The 25,532-nt window shown below is 40.1% G+C and overlaps 1 protein-coding gene across 2 annotated transcripts in view; it reads right to left on the bottom strand.

The window, feature by feature from the left end:
- Nucleotides 1-7,055: 7,055 nt before the first annotated feature.
- TMEM209 (transmembrane protein 209) overlaps nt 7,056-25,532 on the bottom strand; it is a 44,333-nt gene continuing 25,856 nt past the window's right edge. Inside the window, exons 10-15 of one of the 2 annotated variants that reach the window (XM_033192862.1) lie at nt 22,102-22,227; nt 18,930-19,027; nt 17,254-17,368; nt 17,061-17,158; nt 13,391-13,464; nt 7,056-8,875 (exon numbers count right to left, since the gene is read on the bottom strand). In XM_033192862.1, coding sequence (XP_033048753.1) covers nt 8,821-8,875; nt 13,391-13,464; nt 17,061-17,158; nt 17,254-17,368; nt 18,930-19,027; nt 22,102-22,227 — 566 coding nt within the window. In that variant the 3' untranslated portion in view covers nt 7,056-8,820. The remainder of the gene's footprint in view (nt 8,876-13,390; nt 13,465-17,060; nt 17,159-17,253; nt 17,369-18,929; nt 19,028-22,101; nt 22,228-25,532) is intronic. The other variant, XM_033192863.1, reaches the window with a different exon arrangement.

Below are 25,532 nucleotides of genomic sequence, written 5' to 3'. Positions count from 1 at the left end.
TCCTGAGTTCAAGCGATTCTCCTGCCTCAGCCTCCCGAGTAGCTGGAATTACAGGCATGCACCACCATGCACAGCTAGTTTTTTTGTATTTTTAGTAGAGACGGGGTTTCTCCACATTGGTCAGGCTGATCTCGAACTCCTGACCTCAGGCGATCCGCCCGCCTTGACCTCCCAAAGTGCTGGGATTACAGGCGTGAACCACTGTGCCTGGCCTCTTTGCAGTTTTCTAAAGACATCTCTTCCTTTCCTGTCTTGAGTCTGGATGCCTGCTTCTTCCTACTATGGAAATCCAAATATCACCTTTTTATTATTTTTGAGATGGAGTCTCACTCTGTCACTCAGGCTGGAGTGCAGTGGTGCGATCTCGGTTCACTGCAACCTTTGCCTCCCAGGTTCAAGTGATTCTCCTCTCTCAGCCTCCCTAGTAGCTGTGACTACAGGCGTGAGCCATCATGCCCAGCTAATTTTTTGTCTTTTTAGTAGAGACGGGGTTTCACCATGTTGGCTGGCCAGGCTGGTCTCGAATTCGTGACCTCAGGCCTCCCAAAGTGCTGGGATTACAGGTGTGAGCCACCACTGCACCTGGCCCAAATGTCACCTTTTTAATTAAGTCTCTCCTGCCAGCTTCACACCCAGTGGCACTTTCCCGTTGACCTATACAATTTTATTTGCACCACATTATTTTTTCTGGAACTTTTCAATTATAAAAGCAATATACATTGAAAAGTACCTCCAAAAAAAAAAAAAAAAAAAAAAGAAAGAAAAAGAAAATAAAAGAAAACGTAAGGACAATCATGCAAATTCCCACTTCAACAAGTGAGTTCACTTTTGGATATTCTCTTCTAGTCCTTGGTGATATGCATGCATATTTTTACATAATTGTAATCACAGTAGACATACAACTTCGATTTTTTTCACTTCTGTCCAACATTTCCCCCATCTTTCCACGTAGTCTTTTCAAAGAGGTCAAAATAAAAATAAGAGGTCAAAATAAAAGTCCTTAAGTGATAACATCTCAAGATTGTATCTCCTAGAGTTTACATATAATTTGTTATATATTTTTTGAGACAGAGTTTCACTCTTGTTGTCCAGGCTGGAGTACAATAGTGCAATCTTGGGTCACTGCAACATCCATCTCCCAGGTTCAAGCGATTCTTCTGCCTCAGCCTCCTGAGTAGCTGGGATTATAGGCGTGCGCCACCACACCTGGCTAATTTTTGTATTTTCAGTAGAGATGGGGGTTTCACCATATTAGTCAGGCTGGTCTCGAACTCCTGACCTCAGGTGATCCGCCTGCCTTGGCCTCCCAAAGTGCTGGGATTACAGGCATGAGCCACTGTGCCCGGCCTACATAGAATTTATTAAACCATCTTATTACTGGACATTTGGATGGGTTTTATTTTTAGCGATCATAGACTGGAAGCTATTTGAAAGAAAGAAGGATAGATCTTAAGTTTTCTTTGTATTCCCAGCATCTGGCAAAATACTTCAATTAATATTTATTGGATCGACTGGGTGCAGTGGCTCATGCCTGTAATCCCAGCACTTTGGGAGGCCGAGGTGGATCACTTGAGGCCAGGAGTTTGAGACCAGCCTGGCTAATATGGTGAAACCCTGTCTCTACTAGAAATACAAAAATTAGCCTGGTGTGGTGGCATGCGCCTGTAATCCCAGCTATTCAGGAGGCTGAGACACAAGAATTGCTTGAACCGAGGAGGCGGAGTTTGCAGTGAGCAGAAATTGTGCCGCTGCGTTCCAGCCTGGGCAACAGAGCGAGATTCTGTCTCAAAAAAAAAATTGGATGTATGGGTAAATAAATGAATAAGCACTCATGACGGACACCTTTAGGCATAACTAATTTTTTCTGTTGAATTTTTTTTTTTTTTTTTGAGACAAAGTCTTGCTCTGTTACTCAGGCTGGAGTGCAATGGCATGACCTCAGCTCACTGCAACCTCTGCCTCCGGGGTTCAAGTGATTCTCCTCTGTCAGCCTCCCAAGTAGCTGGGATTATAGGCGCCCACAACCACGCCTAGCTAATTTTTGTATTTTTTGTAGAAATGGGGTTTTGCCATGTTGGCCAGGCTGGTCTTGAACTCCTTACTTCAGGCCATCCACTCGCCTCGGCCTCCCAAAGTGCTGGGATTACAGGCATGAGCCACCGTGCCCAGCCTCTGTTGAATAGTTTAAGATAAATTTTCCTGAGATCAATGAGACAAAGAGCATTCATTTTTTTTTTGGCACTGCACATTATGGCAGATTGTATTTTCCAAAAATGGTCACACCAATAAACGTTCCATCCGACATGGTGTGATGTGGCACATTCTTCCATTGAGTGGTAGGGGTCTATGTTCCTTCCCCTTGACATTGGGCAGTTCTTTGTAGCTGCCTTGACCAACAGAATGCAGTGGAAGAAACATGGTACTTCCAAAGCTAAGTTATAAACAAAAGGCAATATGCTTCTGCCTCTCTCTCACTTTCTCAGGACACTGGCCCTAGTAACTCAGCCACCATGTTATGAGGAAGCCCAGGCCCTGTGTGGAGGCCAAGTGTGAGTGTTCCGCCAATATCTCCAGTTAGGCTCCTAGTCAGTAGCTAGCATCAACTGCCAGACATGTGAACCTGCAGACACTGTGGAACACAGAGGAGCTATCCCCACTGTGTCCTGTCTGAATTTCTGGCCCATGGAGAGAGGTACTAAATGGTTATTGTGGTTTTGGGGTGCTTTGTCTAAAGAATTCACGCAGACCATTCAACTGGAAGCAGAGTGTCATAATGAATTTAATTTTGAGATGGAAGCCACGTTACACCTTCTCAAACCGACAGGTTTGGGGCCTGGCAGCTTAGGTTCAGATTTCCCTCTGCCAAATCTTTCCCGAGTCAGGGGACTCCTCAGGCTGTCCCGTGGATGACACCCCTCCCCACTAGGAACACAAGGGGCCTTTCTTTGGAGGTGGAGCTCATTAAGCTGGTGCCTGTATTCTGGGCCAAAACTATCACAGAGCTGCCTGATTCCAATCTCCACACCATGTGTTTGGGAGAGAATCATGCCTGGCTGCTGCTCCTGAGAAAACAACTTTTGCCCCCAGTGGAGCTGATCACCACCTTCTAACTTTCCTCCTATGGGATGCAGTGCATGAAAGCAGAGTCTGATTTGGGATTGTTATTTTTTCCTTCAAGTGTAGAAATGGGAAAGGAAGGAGACTGTGTTTTCTTGGTATACCAGAAAGCCCAGCCTTCAGGATACAAGAGTACTACTGTCTATGACTGGGGAATGAATGGCCAGGTCTCGGGACGGGAAGGACAGAGGGAGCAGGAGGCAAAGCTGGGCTAGCACAGTTGGGGTGGGTGGGTGTCAAGGCCATGAAGATCTGTAGCTCAGTGTGATCCAAGGACGAGACAGTTGCTTTACAGTGCCAAAGGGGCCATTTCCTACTTTTATACTAATTTGCTTTTTTTTCCTTCACCTAAAAGCAGTCCATTCGTTATTTTCACTTTGAGTTTCTTAGTTACCTCTAGGTATGAAGAGTGTCTTATCACTTATTATTTTTTTAGAGACAGGGTCTCACTATGTTGCCCAGGCTGGTCTCCAACTCCTGAGCTCAAGTGATCCTCCTGCCTCAGCCTCCCAAAGTGCTGGGATTATAGGCATGAACCACCGCATCCAGCCCATCTTATTTTATCAGAAATCAGTGTAGGGCCGGGTGCAGTGGCCCATGCTTATAATTCCAGCACGTGGATCGCTTGAGGTTAGGAGTTCGAGACCAGCCTGGCCAACATGGTGAAACCCTGTCTCTATTAAAAAATACAAAATTAGCTGGGTGTGGTGGCAGGCATCTGTAATCCCAGCTACTCAGGAGGCCGAGGAACAAGAATTGCTTGAACCTGGGAGGCAGAGGTTGCAGTGAGACGAGATCATGCCACCTTACTCCAGCCTGGGTGACACAGCGAGGCTCCATCTCAAATAAATAAATAAATAAATAAATAATCAGTCTGAAAGACTAGTTGTCCTGCCCCATTTAATGACAGAGCTTGGTCCTCCCACTGAATGCTCACTGCATTGAGGCCAGCAGCTCTTCTAGCCAGATTGATTTTGAAATACTCATTTTGGTTTGGGGCAGCAAAGGATTTACATACAAATCTCATCCGCAGTAGTGCCTGGGACTGTTTGCAAGCAAGTTTGCTAAGAAATATCCTCAGGGTTGCTGCTGTTCCCTGTGGGGCGGCAGGGCTGTGGCGCTGTTCTCCACACCCATCCTGCTGTTAGACTCTCCTTCCTAACTCCCACTGAGGTGCCGCCTCTGTAGAATTCATACATTGTCCCATCCCAGGTCAATGCAGTTCAGTGTGAAAATGTTATTACTGATGAACATCCAGGGATCAAATTATAATGTGGCTCAGAGCTAATGCCTAACAACCCTGCACACCCAGCAAAAAGCTACTGGCATACCCAGTGAGATGTAGCAGTGTCACTGGGGTCCAAGAGGCATGGGTGCTGATTGTACAAAGCCCTCTCATTCTAACTGGGCAGGCAAAGCCCCACATGGATCCTTCCCTGAAGCCTTCCTGCCAGAGAGCCCAGCCATGTGCTGCTTGTCCTTGAAGACTTTTGACCTCATCCGCAGTTCAGGGACAGCTGTGACTAAAGCCACCCAGAAGGGCAGGCAGGCCAGCCAATCCCTTCTGGCCCCCGCCACTGGTCCCTGCAGCATTTGGGACAATGTTGTGCTGTTGCACATAAGTGCAGTGCCTTCACCCCCAGGTTACTAAGGAAGACCCCCAGAAGCACTGGAATGAGTTTCATCATCTTCCTAACACCTTTACTTTTCAAGCAGTCCCCCTGCAGCAGCTGTCCAGGCCCAGGAGTGCTTCCTCCTTAGGTCTAGCCACAAAAGGAAAGCCAGTGCGCTTGGAGGGATCAAAAGGTGTCCTTTGGAGGAGAACAGTTAATATAGGAAAGCTAATATAGGAGGCTTTCCCAAAAGGTAGTTTTAACCATTGACAAGTATACTTGAACAGCAGCACAGCTCAGACTAGTAAGAAACTCAGTTCTTGTGCAAGGATGAGACAAGATATGAGGACCTACTGTTTGACTAAATGTCACTTCTGAATCCATCCATGTAGCTGCTGAGTGCCAAAGGAGGGGCACAGATCTAATCACTCAAGGGGAGAAATGACTGCCATCTGGAGTGGTCAGGACTAGCTCCAAATAGCAGGTTTAATTAGAGTGAAGTCTCAATGCAGGGGAAGACAGTAGATTGAGAGGGGGAATCCCCAGAGAGTGATCAGGATGAGTAGCACAGACAGAACCCAGCAAGCAGGCAGCAGCCTGCACTGGCTGGAGCCAAGGGTTTAGGTGCATGAGGCCAGGTTGGGGCCAGATTGTGTGGAGCTTTAGATTGTGTGGAGCTTTAAATGTTAGGCTAAGGAATTTATCAGGGGGATGAAATGATCAAACAGGTGTTCTAGGAAGATGAACTTGAAGAGAATGTGCAGGATGAATTGGAAAATCTAGAAGCATGGCAACAATTCGAAAGCTGTGAGATTAACTAGGCTGCTGCAGTAGTCCTGTGTGGGTTGATAAGGGTGTAAATGAGCATAGTGGTGGCAGAAATGGAAAAGATACAGCTGCAAGAGACATTGTTAAGAAAGAATGGATGAGGTTTGCTGCCTGATTGGATTGGGGATCCAGGGAGCTCCAGGAATCAAAGATAACACCAGAATTTTGAGCATGGGCAACTGGTAGTACAATGAACAGAAAAAGGGATGTAAAAGGAAGCTGATATGAGCAGATGTGAGCTCAGTTTCACACATGGGGTTCACAGAATATCCAAACAGAAATGTCTGACAGGTAGATGGAAATCAACACTACAGCTCAGGAGAGACACTATGCTTGATGAATTTGGGAATCAAAGGCAGAGAGGTGATAAATGAAGTGGAATGAATTGAGATCTCTAAGGAAAAGCATATACAGTGAATCAGAGGACCAAAGACTGACCTTTGAGGAATGTGTGCATTTCAATGTGTGCATTTCTATTACAAAGCTGCCTAGAAAGGGCTGGGCGCGATGGCTCATGACTGTAGTCCCCGCACTTTGGGAAGCTGAGGTGGGCGGATCACGAGGCCAGGAGTTCAAGACCAGCCTGCCCAACATGGTGAAACCCCGTCCCTACTAAAAATACAAAAATTTGCTGGGTATGGTGGCGGGAGCCTGAATCCCAGCTACCTGGGAGGCTGAGGCAGGAGAATTGCTTGAAACTGGAAGGCAGAGGTTGCAGTGAGCCAAGTGCAGTGAGCTGAGATTGTGCCATTGCACTCCAGCCTGGGCAATAAGAGCAAAACTCCGTCTCAAAAGAAAAAGAAAAAAAAAAAAAAGAAAAAGAAAAAGTGCCACCCCACATGCTGCGTGTCTTTACTGTTAAAACATAAAATATCAGTGTCAAGTATATTTTAGTTTGAGAAAGCCACACAATATAACATTTGTATGTCTCAGTAGAAACTAAATTACAAATACCTAACATGCCTCTAAAAGAGATCTGGCTTAAGGATGATATTTATAGACAAAGAAAAGGATAAATTATGAAGTGAATGTAATCTAGAAGATTAGTGGATGTGATCCCATAAGAAGTCAAGCAATCAAAGAAAAACTTGTGACATATATCCTGTAAATAACATTTGATCAGAGATATTAGTAGACATTTATTCATTTTAACACAAGGACTAAAAAAATTGCCTTATTTGCAGTGCACTGTCTTCCTGAGGGGTGAATTCAAATGAATCCACCAAAGTATTTTTTAATAAAAGCTATATTTAAGTACAAACTGGCTCAAATATTTGGGAAGAAAAGCTAATATAGGAAAGCTACCCAGAGTACAGTAATCCACACTAGACTTATTAATAGTATGCAAACAAAACATCTTTTTAAGTGTGTATCCCTATGTATATATTTATTGTAGACTGTATTTTTTTGAGTCACTTTAAAAATAAAATATTATAGCTTTGAATTTTTAGACTAAAAGCTAAGTCCTATAAAGAAAAAAAGACCTTTTGTCTTATGCATTGTTAAAATTTTTCTCCATAGTGCTTTTAATAAAGTGTATGCAACTATATAGTTTAACAGCATAACAACTGTTATTCCAAGACATCTTCAGTAACTTTTGAAATAACAAATTTAAATTTTAACATGTTCTTATATTTAACATGTTTGATATTTTCTTCTAGAATATCATAGCAAATAAATATTTAACACACACCAAAAGTACTTAAAAGATAAGAAGCTCCTTTCCTTTGGACATCAACTTTTAAAAACACAAACAACTTTTTGAAAGACAGAATTTACAAAGACAGAACTGTACTGACTTGAATTTGGAATTTACTAATTACTGGTGATACTTTAATAAGTTTACATATGTGTATTATTACTAGATCTTAAATTAAACCATACTGCATATAACAACAACAAAAAATAATTATACTTCTCTTCCAGAGAGTAATGACCATATTCAAAGTCTGAGGCAATGACAAAATGGGATGCACATCTAATAATACTGATATACAGTTCTTCAGAAAAGACTAGTTTCAGCTGTTTCCAGGTTTACATAAGATGATGGAAGCAGTCTCTAATATGTTAATCAAGAAAATATACGCAATTGCCAGTTACTACACATACATACAGAAAATAAAGATGGTGAGTCAAACGAAACATACAAACTTGGTAACTTCTCACCCTCCAGATATTTTGAACATATTTTAAAAATTTAAACAGGATATCACTGTGATCTTAAAAAGAGAACTTTAAAAATAACACATTATGGAATAGTAAAACTGAGCTGCTAAAACCAAAGTGGTAAACAGTTTTCTTGATGTCCTCAGACTCTTAACTAAAACCCAAATTAATACTACCAGCTAAATTTAATCCAAATGTTGACTTTTTAAATGTCAACACTGTCAAACCTCCTTTAATAATATTTTAAAATATATGTACATTTAACACATTATTTAAAGAGTTAATCTCATTTCTTTGAATGTGGGCTTTGGCCTAACTTGCAGAATGCTGGGGAAACATTAAAAAAAAAACCAAAAACCTAAATCAGCAATTTTCTTACTTTCTAAGTACTTACACTATTAAATAAAATAACTGAGGCTGGACGCAGTGGCTCACACCTGTAATCCCAGCACTCTGGAAGGCCAAGGTGGGTGGATCACCTGAGGTCAGGAGTTCGGGACCAGCCTGGCCAACATGGTGAAACCCTGTCTCTACTAAAAATATAAAAATTAGCTGGGTGTGGTGGCGCGTGCCTGTAATCCCAGCTACTTAGGAGGCAGGAGAATTTTTGCTTGAGCCTGGGAGGCAGAAGTTGCAGTGAGCCAAGATCATGCCACTGCACTCCAGTCTGGGTGACAGAGACCCTGTCTCAAAAAAAAAAAAAAAATAGATTGAAAAAAATTTTTTGTGGCACAAGGATCAGGTAGATGATTCTCATTTGGGGGTTATAATGAAAAAAAGACTCAATCTATTTCATTAAGGGTAATGGCACTGTTTTGAGTCAATAAAAATCTGAAGGGTTGCAGTTTTATAGTCACCTGAAATTTCTGAAAAGCAATATAAAATTAAAGGTAATGTCTCTTGATATAGAAGATACAGGACATATTTTTACAATGACATTTCATAACTGCTACATTTTTTGTTAAATCTAAAGAGTCTGTAACATACACACATGTGTATTTTATTTCAGAAGAGTCCGTGGCTCAGAGATGTTTAGTTTCGACTTCTGGTTCAGTGAAATAAAAGTCCAAATGTCTGGAATTAAATATATGACCTGCTACTCGCCAAAGATCCACAATATATTCACACCAGATAGACCAAGATTAACTCTCCTATAAAGAGAAAAAAAATTTTTATTAGAATTGGTTGGCCAGGCGCGGTGGCTCAAGCCTGTAATCCCAGCACTTTGGGAGGCTGAGACGGGCGGATCATGAGGTCAGGAGATCGAGACCATCCTGGCTAACATGGTGAAACCCCGTCTCTACTAAAAAAAAAAATACAAAAAATGAGCCAGGCGAGGTGGCGGGCGCCTGTAGTCCCAGCTACTCTGGAGGCTGAGGCAGGAGAATGGCATAAACCCGGGAGGCAGAGCTTGCAGTGAGCTGAGAGATCCGGCCACTGCACTCTAGCCCGGGCGACAGAGTAAGACTCCGTCTCAAAAAAAAAAAAAAAAAAAAAAAGAATTGGTTGCCAAGCATTTAAGGTCTTTTTCTAATAACAAAAATCTTTATGATTAATACATGTTTAACTGATATTTAATGTGATATTGTAATGAATTATGTTATACATAGTTTATCAGGTGAATTCCAGTAACAGTAATTACTTTCTTAGCTATGCTTAAAACCGAAATTTAGAATAAATAGATTTATGTCAGTAAACAAGAACTATTACACCAGGTAATAGCTAACAATAATTTTAACAAGCAAGATTAAAGTAAAAGTATCAATTACATTTAAAAGATGGAAGATATGGAGATGCTAGCCTCTCAGAGAACTGTATTACTTGATTTGAATTAGGAATTTACTAACTACTGGGAATACTTTAGTGAGTTTGCATAAGTGTATTATTAATACATTAAACTAAATCATACTGCATATAAAAAAAAATACATATACTTCTCTTCCAGAGAGTAATATGACTGTATTCAAAGTCTGAGGGAATCAGAGGGTTATAAGAGAAAGAAATTACTCACCTAACAAAATAAAAAAATCAATAGAGAATATCTGAAACTGAAGAATCAAGAGAGCTGTATACTGTTATTATTTGGAACGATGAGAGTAATAACAGAAGCAAAAGCCACTGAGGACTACAGTCTACTTTGGGAAGCAGACGTGGGGAATACAGGGAACTGCTCATTTCTGTCATGAACTTTTAGCCCTCTATGACTTTTTAAATTATGAGACGGTATTAACTTTGGTAAAAAGCTGCCAAAAATGCCTTTCAAAACAGGTAATTTCTATCAACTGTATTTTCCATTTCTTCATACCCTCACCGACCCTACACAGATAATATCAAATCTGATAGAAAAAAAGTTAATTTTGACTTGTTTGTGCAAGAGTCTAAGCATCTTTTGTGTTTAGGAGCTGCCTAAACACTTTTTTTTTTTTTTTTTTTTTTTTTGAGACGGAGTCTCGCTCTGCCACCCAGGCTGGAGTGCTGTGGCCAGATCTCAGCTCACTGCAAGCTCCGCCTCCCGGGTTCACGCCATTCTCCTGCCTCAGCCTCCCAAGTAGCTGGGACTACAGGCGTCCGCCACCTCGCCCGGCTAATTTTTTTGTATTTTTTAGTAGAGACGGGGTTTCACCGTGTTAGCCAGGATGGTCTCGATCTCCTGACCTCGTGATCCGCCCGTCTCGGCCTCCCAAAGTGCTGGGATTACAGGCTTGAGCCACCGCGCCCGGCCCTAAACACTTTATGAAGAAATCTTCCATGCCTTTGTCCATTTTTCTAATAAAATCATATATGTTCTTTATATATAACAAATATGAGCTTGGATTTGCTATGTTTGCAAACCCAATTACTACTGCTTATATTATAGCAGAATAATGCTTTGTTTCAGTTTGTCATTTAACTTTAAACTTTATAGTGTTTTTTCCTGAACAGAACATTTAAGTCACTGTGCAGTGAATTCTGTCTAGATTTTTTTTCCTTTTGCAAGTAGGACATTCATCTGATTCCTGTTACTGCACAAATATCTGGCATTAAATTGATAATGTATTTGGATCAATCTGTGGGTTTATGGTCATAAATCCAAATGGACTATATTTGAGCCACTCAGTCATTTCTTTTAAGTTACAGGAAAGTTTTTAACTACTTGTTTTAGGATGTATTTAAAAAATTATTCATGTTCAAAAGGTTAATAATTTCTAAGCTTTTCCCCCTGAGTTTAAAAACACTAGCTTTAGTCTAAAATGCTTAATTTTCGATATATAAGTTGCTCATTAAGAGACGATAGCGCTTTAAAAATTGTATCAATTTCTTTTGGCCTTTCAGTAAATTTCATTACATTTCAGTAAATGAAAAAGTGCTGCTCCACTAAGCACTTTTTCATTTTAATGCATATGACAGACTGTACATGGCACTCAAACCTCATGCTATCATGACAAACCATTTATGCATCAAAATACCAATTTGGATCCACAGAGGAAAAGATACATTTTCAATTAAAACCAAAAATTGTTTATTTATATTATACAGGTTAAGCACCTATAATCTGAAAATCCGAAATGCTCCAAAACCCAAAACTTTTTGAGTGACAACATGATGCTCAAAGGAAATGTTCACTGGAGCATTCTGGGGAGTTTTAGATTAGGGATGCTCAGCCAGTAATTATTGCAAGTATTCCAAAACTGGAGAAAATCAAATCTGAAACACTCTTGGTTCCAAGCATTTCAGATAAAGAATACTTGACATGTATTAACAACATATTTATATCAAATTCCATATTCCATCTAATATATATTTATAACCAAACATTCCTAGACATTTTATGGAAAATTTAACATGGGAGAATGTCCAAGATATACCATAAGAGTAAAAATTAGGTCATAAAGTACTATGTTTGGATACAATACATTTTTAAGCAAAAGAAACAAAAATAAAGCCAGGTGGAGTGGTTATGCCTGTAATCCCAGTACGTTAGAAGGCCAAGGCAGGTGGGTGGATCACAGCCTGGGCAATATAGTGAGATACTGTCTCTACACGTAATTAGAAATTGGTTCTAGTTTATACACTGCTGTGTTAAATACTTGTCTACTGAGTACGCATTATTTTCATAATTTAAAAATAAAAAACCCTGTTAGTTTAGATGCCCCACAAAAGTGAGTTTCCTAATCTTTCTAACAGGAAAAAATATATGAGAAAAGAAGCTAATAGCTGGGGGTGGTGACTCATGCCTGTAATTACAGCACTTTGGGAGGCCAGGCAGGCGGATCACCTGAGGTCAGGAGTTTGAGATCAACATGGAGAAACCCCGTCTCTACCAAAAATACAAAACATAGCCGGGCATGGTGGCGGGCGTCTGTAGTCCCAGCTACTTGGGAGGCAGAGGTTGCAGTGAGCTGAGATAGTGCCACTGTACTTCGGCCTGGGCGACAGAGTGAGACTCCATCGCACACACACACACAAAAAAGCGAGACTCCACCTCAAAAAAAAAGAAAAAAAAAAGCTAATAAATGTTCATATTTGTTTACAAATTTCTGTTCATGTCTGTTTTAATCTTTGCATCTAATGAAGACAGGAGCTTTGCTTTCTCTACAGCAGTGCTGTCCAATAAAAATACAATATGGTATGAACAGCAAATGCAAGCCACATAATTTTAAATTTTCTAGTAGATACCTAATAAACAGGTCAAATTAATTTTAAGAATATATTCCACTTAACTAAATCTATCCAAACTAGTATTTCAATATGTAACAAATATATACAATTTTTAAGGAGTTATCTTACTTTTTGGGGGCTATGTCTTTGAAATCTGTTACACATTTTACACTTTAGTGCACTTCAATTTGGACTAGTCCTGCTTCAAGTGTTCAGTGCCACACAGGGCTGGTGGCTGGACAGCACAGTTCTAGGACATGTATAAACTCTAAATTAGAGTTTACAGGATGCTATCTAAAACTTAAAGGTGCATGCATATCCGAAGTGGAAATGACCACAATCCCTTCTGCTCCAAGCCCATACCTTTGTTTTTTTTTTATTAGCCTTAGGTTACTTAGTATGGCAGAGCTGGACCCAGAACCCAGGTTTTCCAACTTCCAGATCAGGCACTACAAATATCCCTAGCTTTAGCTGGGGTCTACTTATTTCATATGTCATTTGATACACTCAAATTTCTAATCATCAAAATGAAAATACTAAAATTTTGAATTTCTTGCAATATGTGAGTTTTGTTACCAAGTATGTAAACGATTTCAACTGACTACTTTTCCACTGCAGTTAATGATATTATGGAATGGGTACCAACTCCGTCTCTCTGGAAGTGTAAACACTTTGCAGAATGCTTTGTGTCTGAAATGAAATGGCTTGGAAAAAAACAGACTCCAGATTTAAAAAAAAATTTTTTTTTAAATGGCAAGAGTCTAATTTTTATCTATCTCAGAATTATTCCTTCAGGGAACACAACTATAATGCTAACGATGTAGTCCACTTGCCTTTTACCAATGGGTTCTGAGGAGGTAGTTAATGGATTGCCCAAAATAGCAGAGGTAGTTTGTGACAGGGCTGAAGCCATTATCTATTGTTCAATCCATAAATCTTCAGTTACATGCTGCTGCCTTCTGCAGCATCTTAACATAGGAAGAAAATCAGTAAATAACTACTTACGTTTTTAATGCGTAAGTACCTACCCAAGCATTCCTGACTCTTTGGTCTTTATGATGTAGAGAAACATCAACAATGTATGAAACATATTATTTCTGCCCTGGAACAAAGACAAAAAAGACAAGATTTAATCCAAACCAAAAAGATTCAGTCTGGTAGGTAAATGTATATCTTATCAATTCATATCCTACTAACTCAGAATTCCGTACAATTCAGACTTTCATTTATTCATGAAACAAAATACCCACGCTTTGTGTTAGGAAGTGGGAATACTGCAGTGAGGAAGACAGAAAGGATACATGTAATCAAGGACATAAGAGCCAGTAGGGAAGGCAGACAGTCAACTAAGAATCACAACAAAGCGTGAGGAATGCTGTGAGAGGAGGTGCCACAGGAACATATGAAGATGCAGTGTCTGATTTAGGCTAGTTAGCGACAGAATGCCTCCCTGAGGGAAAGATTTTTTTGTTTTGTTTTGAGACAGAGTCTTGCTCTGTCGACGAGGGTGGAGTGCAGTGGTGTGATCTCAGCTCACTGCAACCTCTACCTCCCAGGTTCACGCCATTTTCCTGCCTCAGCCTCCTGAGTAGCTGGGACCACAGGTGCCTGTCACCACGCCTGGCTAATTTTTTTTTTTTTTGTATTTTAAGCTGCAACCTGAAAGATGAGCAGAAAGGTAACACACTGGGGGGCCGGGGGGCTGTGTTTCACACATGGGGAGAAACACTTACTAAGGCCTGGAAGAGCCTGGAGAGCTATTCTGAGGTTGGTGCCCCTGTACACTACACACACAGAAATGCTCTATCCCCCAAAGTAATGGTATAAACAAGTGTTGGGATAAAAAAAGGTTTGAGTCATACTTTAAAATATATCAGAATATACTTTAGCATATAAATAACGTATTAGATATGAATTTATTTTATCTGCAAGGGAATACTAGGCAGCATATTGCTAGCTCTAAGATCAAACTATTATATGTAATTTTTGATCTGTAAAAACAGTTCCAAATTTAGATTTTCAATTTACAGGTTAACTTTTCCCCACTTACTCTGATTTAATGTGTTTTTAACTCAAGAATCTGAGAGAATGTATGATTTTTAAAAGATAATGTTTATACTATAAGGAAAAGGAAAAGGAAAAAGAACAGATAGTGGTTAAAAAACAAAGATTGGCATGGATATTAACAAGAACTTCAATGGCCCAAAGTATTTACATACAAAGACAAAATATTAAACTTGAAAGAAATTAATATATCTTACTGAGAATCTGATAGAGAGCACAATTTATCACTATAGCCAATGTAAAGTTTCTCAGTAAAGACGCTGGTAACGAAAATAATTACAAAGGTTATCAACAGAACTGATGCTTGTAATCAAGAGTAAAAAACCAGGCTGGGTGTGGCAGCTCATGCCTGTTGTCATCCCAGCACTTTGGGAGGGCAAGGCAGGGGGATCATAAGGTCAGGAGATCAAAACCATCCTGGCTAACACGGTGAAACCCCCGTCTCTTACTAAAAATACAAAAAAAAAAAAAAATTAGCCAAGTGTGGTGGCACACGCCTGTAGTCCCAGCTACTCGGGAGGCTGAGGCAGGAGAATCGCTTGAACCTGGGAGGCAGAGGTTACAATGAGCCAAGATTTCACCACTGCACTCCAGCCTGGGCAACAGACCAAGACTCTGTCTCAGGAAAAAAAAAAAAAAAAAAAAGTAAAAAACCTGTATGTGATTATAATCTTAGCTACTCAAGAGGCTGAGTCAGGAGGATTGCTTGAACCCGGGAATGTGATACCAGCCTAAGCAACACAGCAAGACTACTTCAAAAAAAGTAAAACACATTAATGGAAGTATAAATTGATACAATACCTTTATTATAAAGTAATTTGGTAATATGTTATTTTTAAAGTCTTAAAAATATTTTGACCTAGAATTCCACTTTTAGAACTCTGGGCTAAAGGAATGCAGATAGCTGTATGCATGAAGATACATTTTCAGCATTATTTATTTTTATTTTATTTTATTTTATTTTTTTGAGACAGAGTCTTGCTCTGTCACCCAGGCTGGAGTGCAGTGGCGCAATCTCGGCTCACTGCAAGCTCCGCCTCCCGGGTTCACGCCATTCTCCTGCCTCAGCCTCCTTAGCAGCTGGGACTAAAGGCGCACACTGCCAGCCATGCCCGGCTAATTTTTTTGTATTTTTAGTAGAGATGGGGTTTCACCATGTTAGCCAGCATGGTCTCGATCTCCTGACCTCGTGATCCGCCTGCCTCCGCCTTTTCAGTAGTATTTATAATAAAAAATTAGAAATACCCAAAATGTACAAGAGTAGAGAAGTGGTTGAATAAATTATACTAGTGAAGTTTTTTTTATAGCCATTAAGAACTATTTTTAGGCTGGGCATGGTGGCTTATGCCTGTAATCCCAGCACTTGGGGAGGCCGAGGTGGGCAGACTGCCTGAGCTCAGGAGTTTGAGACCAGCCTGGGCAACATGGTGAAACCTTATCTCTACTAAAATACAAAAAAATAGCCGGGCGTGGTGGTGGGTGCCTGTAATCCCAGCTACTCGGGAGGCCGAGGCAGGAGAATTGCTGGAACCCAGGAAGCAGAGGTTGCAGTGAGTCGAGATTGCGCCACTGCACTCCAGCCTGGGTAACAGAGTGAGACTCTATCTCAACAACAACAACAACAACAACAAAAACAAACAAAAGGCTGGGCACGGTGGCTCAAGCCTGTAATCCCAGCACTTTGGGAGGCCGAGACGGGCGGATCACGAGGTCAGGAGATCGAGACCATCCTGGCTAACAAGGTGAAACCCCATCTCTACTAAAAATGCAAAAAACTAGCCGGGTGAGGTGGCGGGCGCCTGTAGTCCCAGCTACTCGGGAGGCTGAGGCAGGAGAATGGCGTGAACCCAGAGGTGGAGCTTGCAGTGAGCAGAGATCCAGCCACTGCACTCCAGCCCGGGCGACAGAGCAAGACTCCGTCTCAAAAAAAAAAAAAAAAAAAAAAAACAAACAAAAAATTTATGAAGATTTTTTAATAGTATGGAAAATTATGTTATAAGCTAATATTTAAAAGCAGATATAAAACTACATAAATCATTTTAGCCCATAAAAAATATAAAGAAAGGGCCAGGTGCAATGGCTCACACCTGTAATTCCAGCACTTTAGGAGGCCAAGGTGGGAGGACTGCTTAAGGTCAGGGGTACAGGACCAGCCTGAGTTAACATGGAGAGACTCTGTCTCTACAAAAAAACAAATTGGCCAGGTATACCAGTACGTGCTTGTAGTCCTAGCTACTTGGGAGGCTGAGGTGGAAGGACTTCTTGGGCCCATGAGTTCAAGGCTACAATGAGCTATGATCATGCCACTGCACTCCAGCCTGAGTGACAGAGCTAGACTCTGCCTCTAAAAAGAGACATAAGACCAAAATGAAATTTACCAAAAGGCAATATACCAAGCAAAAAATCAACAATGGCTGCCTTAGGTAATGGAATGAGTCAGTTTCCTTCTTATTCTTTATATTTTCCCAAATTAAGCACATATTACTTTTATAGTAAGAAATATATATGTATGAAACACATTTTCCCTAATTTAAAAAATTTACTTCTTCTATTAACATGAGATTATAATTTTAAAAACATCATCAAAGCAAATCACCCAAGACATTCTGTAACATCTTCTCTATATAGAAATACCTTTGGTAGGTTGTATACATGACGCTGGTAGATGAGCTCATAATGGGGAGGGTTGATGGCACTCTGATAAATGCAAAAAACATTCTCATTCGTAACATCTGTAAAGGAAGGAAATATGCTGCATTAAAAAACCAAACCCCCAGAGATCTTTTGTGTGAAAATCTCAAGACATTCTTTTAGGAGAGGTTTATACCTGGTTTATTTGGTGTCTGAACAAAGTGCTGAGAAGTAAAAGTTTTTCCGTCAGGATACTTCGGATGTGGAGGTAATCTGGAGTCAAGGTAGGTGCAAAATACATGCATGATGATCTGAGGATGAAGAAATAATTTTTTTAAGTCAGCATGAAAATCTAGCATGGATGTAGCCCTTTAGAAACATCTGTATTTATAACGATTCCAATTAAAAAATTTTTCTCTAAAGAGTGAATGAGAAAAATGCTGTCAAATGGTTAGATTTACAAGATAAAATCTGTAGAATAAAAAGATAAAAACACATACTTCAGGTAGCACACCTATTCTTTTAATTGAAAGTATTATTTCCTATAAAGATAAGGAATTCACTAATTCCTCTCCTAAATCATAAAGGAATTCAGTGTGTTTAAGACATGAAGCTAGGCTTAATTCAAATAATCTACTCAAAACTTAAAATAGAAAAAGATATTTGCCATCAAATCAGTCTATATTTTGATGGGAAGGTTTCCTTTTCAAATTGAAAAAGTTTAAATACTCCAGCCTACAAAGTTACCATTATCTGTTGAGGGTAGGGGTGGAGGGTGGGGCTTAAACACCAGACTCCCATTCCCTACATATTTGATCTACATTTTTAGTTTTCCATAGCAACCCTAGAAAAGCAGGGCATTCTTAGTCTTTTGCTAAGTGGATCATTCATACCAACACAGTTAATAGCAAAACCAAGATAAAATACATTCTCAATCTGAATCTCAACATAAAACTTAATTTTCACCCGTAAGTCACTATAAAAAAAAAAAAAGAGAGAACATAATTTTGAAAAACTCGTAAGCACACAAGAACATTTATGTTCTTTGATCTCCTAAATATAATTCTAGGAGTCTCTCTTAAAGTGACAATCCCAAGAAAGCAATGCGCATCACACTATTTGCATGCTGTATTACTTAAGATCAAAAAACAAGTAAATATCCCTTCTCTACCAAAAGTGTCTCAAACTTTCAGGTCCACTATAGGAGAATAGTTAAATGACAGTGTGTAATAATGAAAAAATATCTAGGTACGGGGAGGTTGAAGTAAAAAAAAACCCCTAAATATTACAGAAGTGGAAGAATACATAATTTTACATACAGGAGAATTACAAAATGATAAAAACATTAAAAAATAGTAGCAACCAAGTAAAAGGAAAAAATACACAAAAATATTAACAGTGGTTGGGCGAACATGCTGATACTATTATAAATACCTTATTTTCTAAATTATTTTTTAATACTTATTCTTATGATAGGCAAACAAAAACACATAAATCCAGTAACGGAAACATTAAACTGAAAAAACAAAATAAATCTAAGGGTCAGGCACAGTAGCTCATGTCTGTAAACCCAGCACTTCGGGAAGCTGAGGCAAGGGGATCACTTGAACCCAGGACTTCGAGACCAGTCTGGGCAAAAAAGTGAGACCCCATCTCTACAAAAAATTTAAAAAATTAACTGGGTGTGGTGGCTCGGGCCTAGTCCCAGCTACTTGGGAGGCTGAGCTGGGAGAAGCACTTGAGCCCTGGGAGATCAAAGCTGCAGTGAGACGTGACTATGTCACTGCACTACAGCCTGGGTGATAGAGTGAGACCCTGTGTCTGTCAGTCAATCAACAATAAATAAATGAATGAATGAATCTAGGGACTTACAGCAGAATCGGTGGGCAGGTCTGTATCCCACTTTCGTCCTTTGAAGTCACCACCTCTGTTCCATCGAAATGAGCTCATACAACCTCCCTGAGAGAGTTCTGTGGCAACAAGGTGAAATTTTTAAAAGCTAAGAGTATGCAAAAAAGAAAAAAAAAAGGCTAAGGGAATATAATAAGGGAAGCAAATCATTTTTAAAACTTGATCAGAACACCCAAACCTAAAGAAATATAAGATATTTCTTTTTTATATAAGATATAAAAAGATAAACATGTCCCTGAAGAAATCAGATAAATCCAAAATGTGGGATTTTAGATTTATCTGACTACTATTCTGGCTTCTTAAAAAAAAAGTCGATGGGTAGGGAAAATTTGAATATGGATAATATATTCAATATCAGAAAATTATTATTTTTTTAAGGTATGATAATTGTATTATGGTTAGGTAGGAGAATGCATGCTAAAAGTACTTTCTTTCTTTTTTTTTTTTTTTTTTTTTGAGACGGAGTCTTGCTCTGCCGCCCAGGCTGGAGTGCAGTGGCCGGCTCTCAGCTCACTGCAAGCTCCGCCTCCGGGTTCACGCCATTCTCCTGTCTCAGCCTCCCGAGTAGCTGGGACTACAGGCGCCCGCCTCGTTTTTTGTATTTTTTAGTAGAGACGGGGTTTCACCGTATTAGCCAGGATGGTCTCGATCTCCTGACCTCGTGATCCGCCCGTCTCCGCCTCCCAAAGTGCTGGGATTACAGGCTTGAGCCACCGCGCCCGGCCTAAAAGTACTTTCAATGTACTTTCAAATGGCACAGCAAGAAAAAAAAAAATGTGTGTGTGTATATATATGTAGAAAGAATCAAATATGTCAAAAGGTTGCTAACTATCCAATCTAGAACAGGAGAGTGTTCACTGTATTTTTTTTTGAGACGGAGTCTGTCTCTGTCACCCAGGCTGGAGTGCAGGCAGTGGTGCGATCTTGGCTCACTGCAAGCTCCGCCTCCCGGGTTGTTCATGCCACAGTCCTGCCTCAGCCTCCCGAGTAGCTGGGATTACAGGCGCCTGCCACCACGCCCGGCTAATTTTTTAATTTTTATTTTTAGTAGAGACGGAGTTTCACCATGTTAGCCAGGATGGTCTCGATCTCCTGACCTTGTGATCCACCTGCCTCGGCCTCCCAAAGTGCTGGGATTACAGGCATGAGCCACCGTGCCTGGCCCAGTGTATTCTTTTAAGCTTTTTTGTATATTTGATATAAAACCTTTATATACTTTGTATATATGTGTACATACACAGACTCTTTTTTTGGATGTACAAATACTCTGCTAACTACAAGGCAATCTTGCCAAAAAACTCAAACATGAATTTATGGGAAAGAGAAGGGGTTATATACACTACACCGCTGTATGTAAACTACACCATAGGGATGCATTCAGCAAAACCCACACTATGGGAACCTCTACAAGACAAACAATCCAGTTCTTATGACAAATAAATTGCAAAGGGAAAAAAAAGAGGGTGGATGGGAAGCATATAGCTTAAAATAAACTGAAATAACCAATTGCAATGTATTACAATATTCGAATCCCAATTCAAACAAACATTGCCAAAAAATTATGTATTTTTATGAGATAGCTGGAAATTTGAACAGACTTAATATCTCATAACACAGGAAATATTAAGGCTAGGCAGCATGGTGGCTCACTCCTATAATCCCAGCACTTTGGGAGGCTGAGGAGGGAGGATTGCCATAGCCAGGAGTTCAAGGCTGCAAGGTCTATACACTCCTGCACTCCAGCCTGGGTGACAGAGTGAGCCCTGTCTCAAAAAAAAAGAATATTAAGAATGATAATTGTGGCTAGGTGCGGTGACTCACGACTGTAATCCCAGCACTTTGGGAGGCTGAGGTGGATGGATCATGAGGTCAGGAGTTCAAGACTAGCCTGACCAACATGGTGAAACCCCATCTCTACTAAAAATACAAAAATTAGCTGGGGCATGGTGGTGCGTGCCTGTAATCCCAGCTACTCAGGAGGCTGAGGCAGGAGAATTGCTTGAACCTGGGAGGTGGAGGTTGCAGTAAGCCAAGATTGCAGCACTGCACTCCAGCCTGGGCGACAGAGAGAGACTCCATCTCAAGAAAAAAAAAAAAAAAAAAAAAGAAAAGAATGATAATTGTATTGTTGTTATGTATGGTTGTATCAGTTTTCTAAAGGCTCAGTGGGACACGGTGGTTCATGTCTGTAATCCCGGCGCTTTGGGAGGCTGTGGTGGGAGGACTGCTTAAGCGTAGGAGTTGGAGACCACCCTAGGCAACATAGCAAGACCCTGTCACGGGAGGCTTATCTTTTAGTGATATACAAAGAAATATTTACAATGAACTGATAATGACATGAGGGCTTGCTTCAAATAATACAGGAAGAAAGTGGATAGGGTATGGATAGGGCAGGGGCTGGCCAGGGACTAGTGATTGTTGGGGCTGGGTGATGTGTACAAGCGGCGTGTGTATACTATTTTGTCTAGTGTTGTGTATGTTTGAAATTCTCCTTATATAAAATGTTTTAAAAAGTCATGAAAAATGTTTATTCCTGAACCCTGCTCTAACCTTAGGGGAAAGGGAGAACACTATAATATTTTCAAATTAAGATTTATGATAAATTTGAATACTATTTCTAAAACTTGTCTTAGTCATGAGAACCTTTAAAAAGTTTATTCAAATTTAAAAAAATTCTAACTTTATGAATTGCTCTGTAAGTAGAGAGGCATAGAGGGTGTATGGGGGCGTCAGGGAGGCTACATTTCCTGATTCTCAAGTCAATCTCCTCAGAAGAGCACATCTTCCACCAAATAATAAGAATATAACAGAAATATAAGGAAGGAACTTATTAAATAGGAATCATAAAAATTAAGAGAAATAAGGCTCAGCATGCTGGAAATATAAAGAACGTCTTAGTGGCACCCATTCTGACGAGTCTAAAAGTAGGAAATGAGTGAAATATGCACTGGAGCCCATTTAGCTCATATTTAAGTTTCCTACACAAAATAAAATTATTAAGCCAAAATTAACACGTATTTATAACACATAAATTATACTTTTAATTAAAATGGTTTTTCCTTGTTAATCTGTACTGATAAATTCCAGTGTAGTAAAAAAGCTCTCATTTTTTCCTCTTCCAAACAATAATTACCTTTGATCCTTTCAAACAAGTATTCCTGATTTGGAGTAAGGTCTAGATACTGAACAATTGTGTTCAAAGTCGGAATGAGAGGGGCTTTAACCAGGGCGGCTTGTTTCAAGCTAGTAATACTAGCTTCTGTTAAAACAAAACACAGAGAACACAGATCATTCTAAAAGTGAGTTTCCAAAAGAACTTAAAACGCTCTTCTCATGTGTTCATATAGCTGGTTCCTCACTGCCTTCAGGTCTTTATACAAGTCAATGACGTCTCCCCTGACCACCCTACCTCAAATTTCACCCCTCCTCTCTAAACTTTAGGAACACTACCCTCCTGTGCCTTTTTTCTCCTTAGCACTAACCACTGTCCAATGTACTGTTTTTTTTTCTCTTTTTGTTTTTTGAGACAGTGTCTTGCTCTGCCACCCAGGCTGGAGTATAGTGGCACAATTACCACTCACTGCAGCCTCAATCTACTGAGCTCAAGCAATCCTCACACCTCAGCCTCCTGAGCAGCTGGGACTACAGGCACATGTCACCATTTTTCTATTTAGTAGAGACAAGGTCTCACTATATTGCCTAGGCTGGTCAAACTCCTGGGCTCAACCAATCCACCGACGCTGGACTCCCAAAGTGTTGAGATTATAGGCGTGAGCCATTGTGCCTGGCCCAAAGTACTTTATCTTTTTTATTGTCTATCTCATCTACTAGAATGAAAGCTTAATGAAGGCAGGGATTTTAGCCATTTTGCTCACAGCTGTATCCCCCAATGCCTAGAATAGTATTAATACTTGGCACAGATTAGGCACTCAATGTCGAAGGAATACATGAAAGAAAGCAGTAATAGTTCATCTTAATTTGCACTATCTATATTACCTACACCCATTCCTGGCAAGGTAGCCAGATTTACACCTGCAACATCCCCTCCCCTTCCCCAGAGAAGCAGCCAAACCGATTTTGGCAAATCTATAAACAACTAATATACAGAAAATTTTATAGGACATGTATAAAAAGACACACAATCATTTTCAAAATAAGTTGAATTAGAAGTTGCCCATTATGGCAGGACAAGCAGAAGCTTTTTATGGTAGTGATTTCTCTTATCATATCCTGCAAGATAATTATGCATAGAAATTTAAAAAGCAATTAAAAATTTCAAAATATCCAAACTTACTAGCAATATCCAATGTTAGGAAAAGCATTCTTATATGTGTCATGGTTGCTAAAGTACAAACTGGTATAAGCTTTTTGAAGAGATGTGTATCTTCTAAACCTTAAAATATGTCCAGATGCATTGGCTCATGTCTGTAATCCTGCACTTTGGGAGGCCAAAGCGGAGGGGCTGCTTGAGCTCAGGAGTTCAAGACCAGCCTGGGCACCCTGTCTCTACAAAAATACAAAAATCAGCCAGGTGTAGTGGTGTGTGCCTGTAGTCCCAGCTACTTGGATGGGGCTGAGGTGGGAGGATCTCTTGAGCCCAGGAGGATGAGGCTGTAGTGAGCCATGAGAGCACTACTGTATTCCCTCTTGGGCAAAAGAGCGAGACTGTCTTTTAGAAAACAACAACAACAACAAAAATCTTAAAATATTCATACCTACTGACACATAACTCTACTTCTAAGAAATTATCCTAAAGAAATAATTACAAATGTATACAAAGATTTAGGTAAGAGGATATTCACTGCAGCATTAATAGTAAAGGTAATTATTTAATAACTAAGTTACAGTATATATATTTTAGGCAATTTATACGGTACCCTAAAATTTTACCTTTAGCAGATAAGAAAGTTGATGGAAAATTGCTATTATTACATAGTCTTTACGCTTTATACAACTTTGTGATTAATATCTGCTAAGAGTCTTGGTCTTATATCTAGAATATAAAGAAAATATCTACCACTCAACAAAAAGACAATCAAATTTAAAAATGGGTAAAGGAACCAAAAAGACATTTCTTTTGAGATGAAGTCTCGAAGTCTCGCTCTTGTCCCCCAGGCTGGAGTGCAATGGCGCCATCTCGGCTCACTGCAACCTCCGCCTCCCAGATTCAAGCGATTCTCCTGCCTCAGTCTCCCAAGTAGCTGGGATTACAGGCGCCTGCCACCACGCCTGGCTAATTTTGTATTTTTAGTAGAGATGGGGTTTCACCAGCTGGTCAGGCTGGTCTCGAATTGCTGACCTCAGGTGATCTGCTCGCCTCTGCCTCCCAAAGTGCTGGGATTACAGGCGTGAGCCACCACGCCCAGCCAAAAAAGCCATTTCTAAGAAGATATACAAATGACTGATAAACACATGAGATGTTCAACATCAGTAGTCATCATGGAAATGCAAATCAAAACCAAAATGAGACACCATTTCACACCTACTACAGGATGACGATAAAACATATGACAAGTGTTGCAAGGATGTGGAGAAAACAGAACCCCATACACGCTGGTGGGAATATAAAATGGTGCGGCTAGCTGCTTTAGAAGAGTCTGGCAGTGCCTCAAAAAGTTAAGCAGTTATCGTACAGCTCAGCAATTCCATCCCTAGGTATATACCCAAGAGAAATGAAAACATAGGTCCATATAAACACTTGTATGTGACTGTTCACAGCAGCATTATTCATAATAGCCAAAAAGTGCAAACCACCTAAATGTCAATCAACTGATGAATAAGCAAAATGTAGTAGATCTATTTTGAGTATTATTCAGCAATAAAGAAAATGATGTAGCTGGGCCTGGTGGCTCACACCTGTAATTCCAGCACTTTGGAAGGCTGAGGCGGGCAGATCACAAGGTCAGGAGATCGAGACCATCCTGGTTAACACGGTGAAGCCCCGTCTCTCCTAAAAATACAAAAAAATTAGCCGGGCGTGGTGGCACGCACCTGTAGTCCCAGTTACTCAGAAGGCTGAGGCAGGAGAATAGCATGAACCCAGGAGGTGGAGCTTGCAGCGAGCTGACATTGCACCACTGCACTCTAGCCTGGGCGACAGAGCAAGGCTCTGTCTCAAAAAAAAGAAAAAAAAAAAGATGTAATGATATATTTTACAACATGGACAAACCTTGAAAGCACTACGCTCAGTGAAAGAAGTCACAGTCATATTCATATTCTGTGATTCCATTCATACAAAATATCCACCACAGGCCTATCTATAGAGACAGAAAATAGACTGGCACTTGCAAAGGGCTGGGAGGAATGTATAGAATGGGGGGTGACTGGTAAAAGGTGGAGAGTTTCTTTTTCAGGTGATGAAATGTTTTAAAAGTGACTACGGTGATGGTTGCATAACCCAAGACTTCAGACTGTACATTTTAAATGGGTAAATTATAGGGTAGCTAAATTACATCCTGATAAAGCTGTCACATTAAAAAAAACAAATTAGATTACAGACATTTGGGGTTTTTCACCTTAAGGTAACAAAATAAGTTAAGCTGTCCATTACAAGAAGAAGTTTTC

Source organism: Trachypithecus francoisi, unplaced genomic scaffold, assembly GCF_009764315.1.
Source record: "Trachypithecus francoisi isolate TF-2019V2 unplaced genomic scaffold, Tfra_2.0 Lachesis_group4, whole genome shotgun sequence".
NCBI lineage: Eukaryota > Metazoa > Chordata > Mammalia > Primates > Cercopithecidae > Trachypithecus > Trachypithecus francoisi.
Note: the sequence above shows the minus strand (reverse complement) of the source record. Positions and strands in the feature narration are given on the sequence as shown.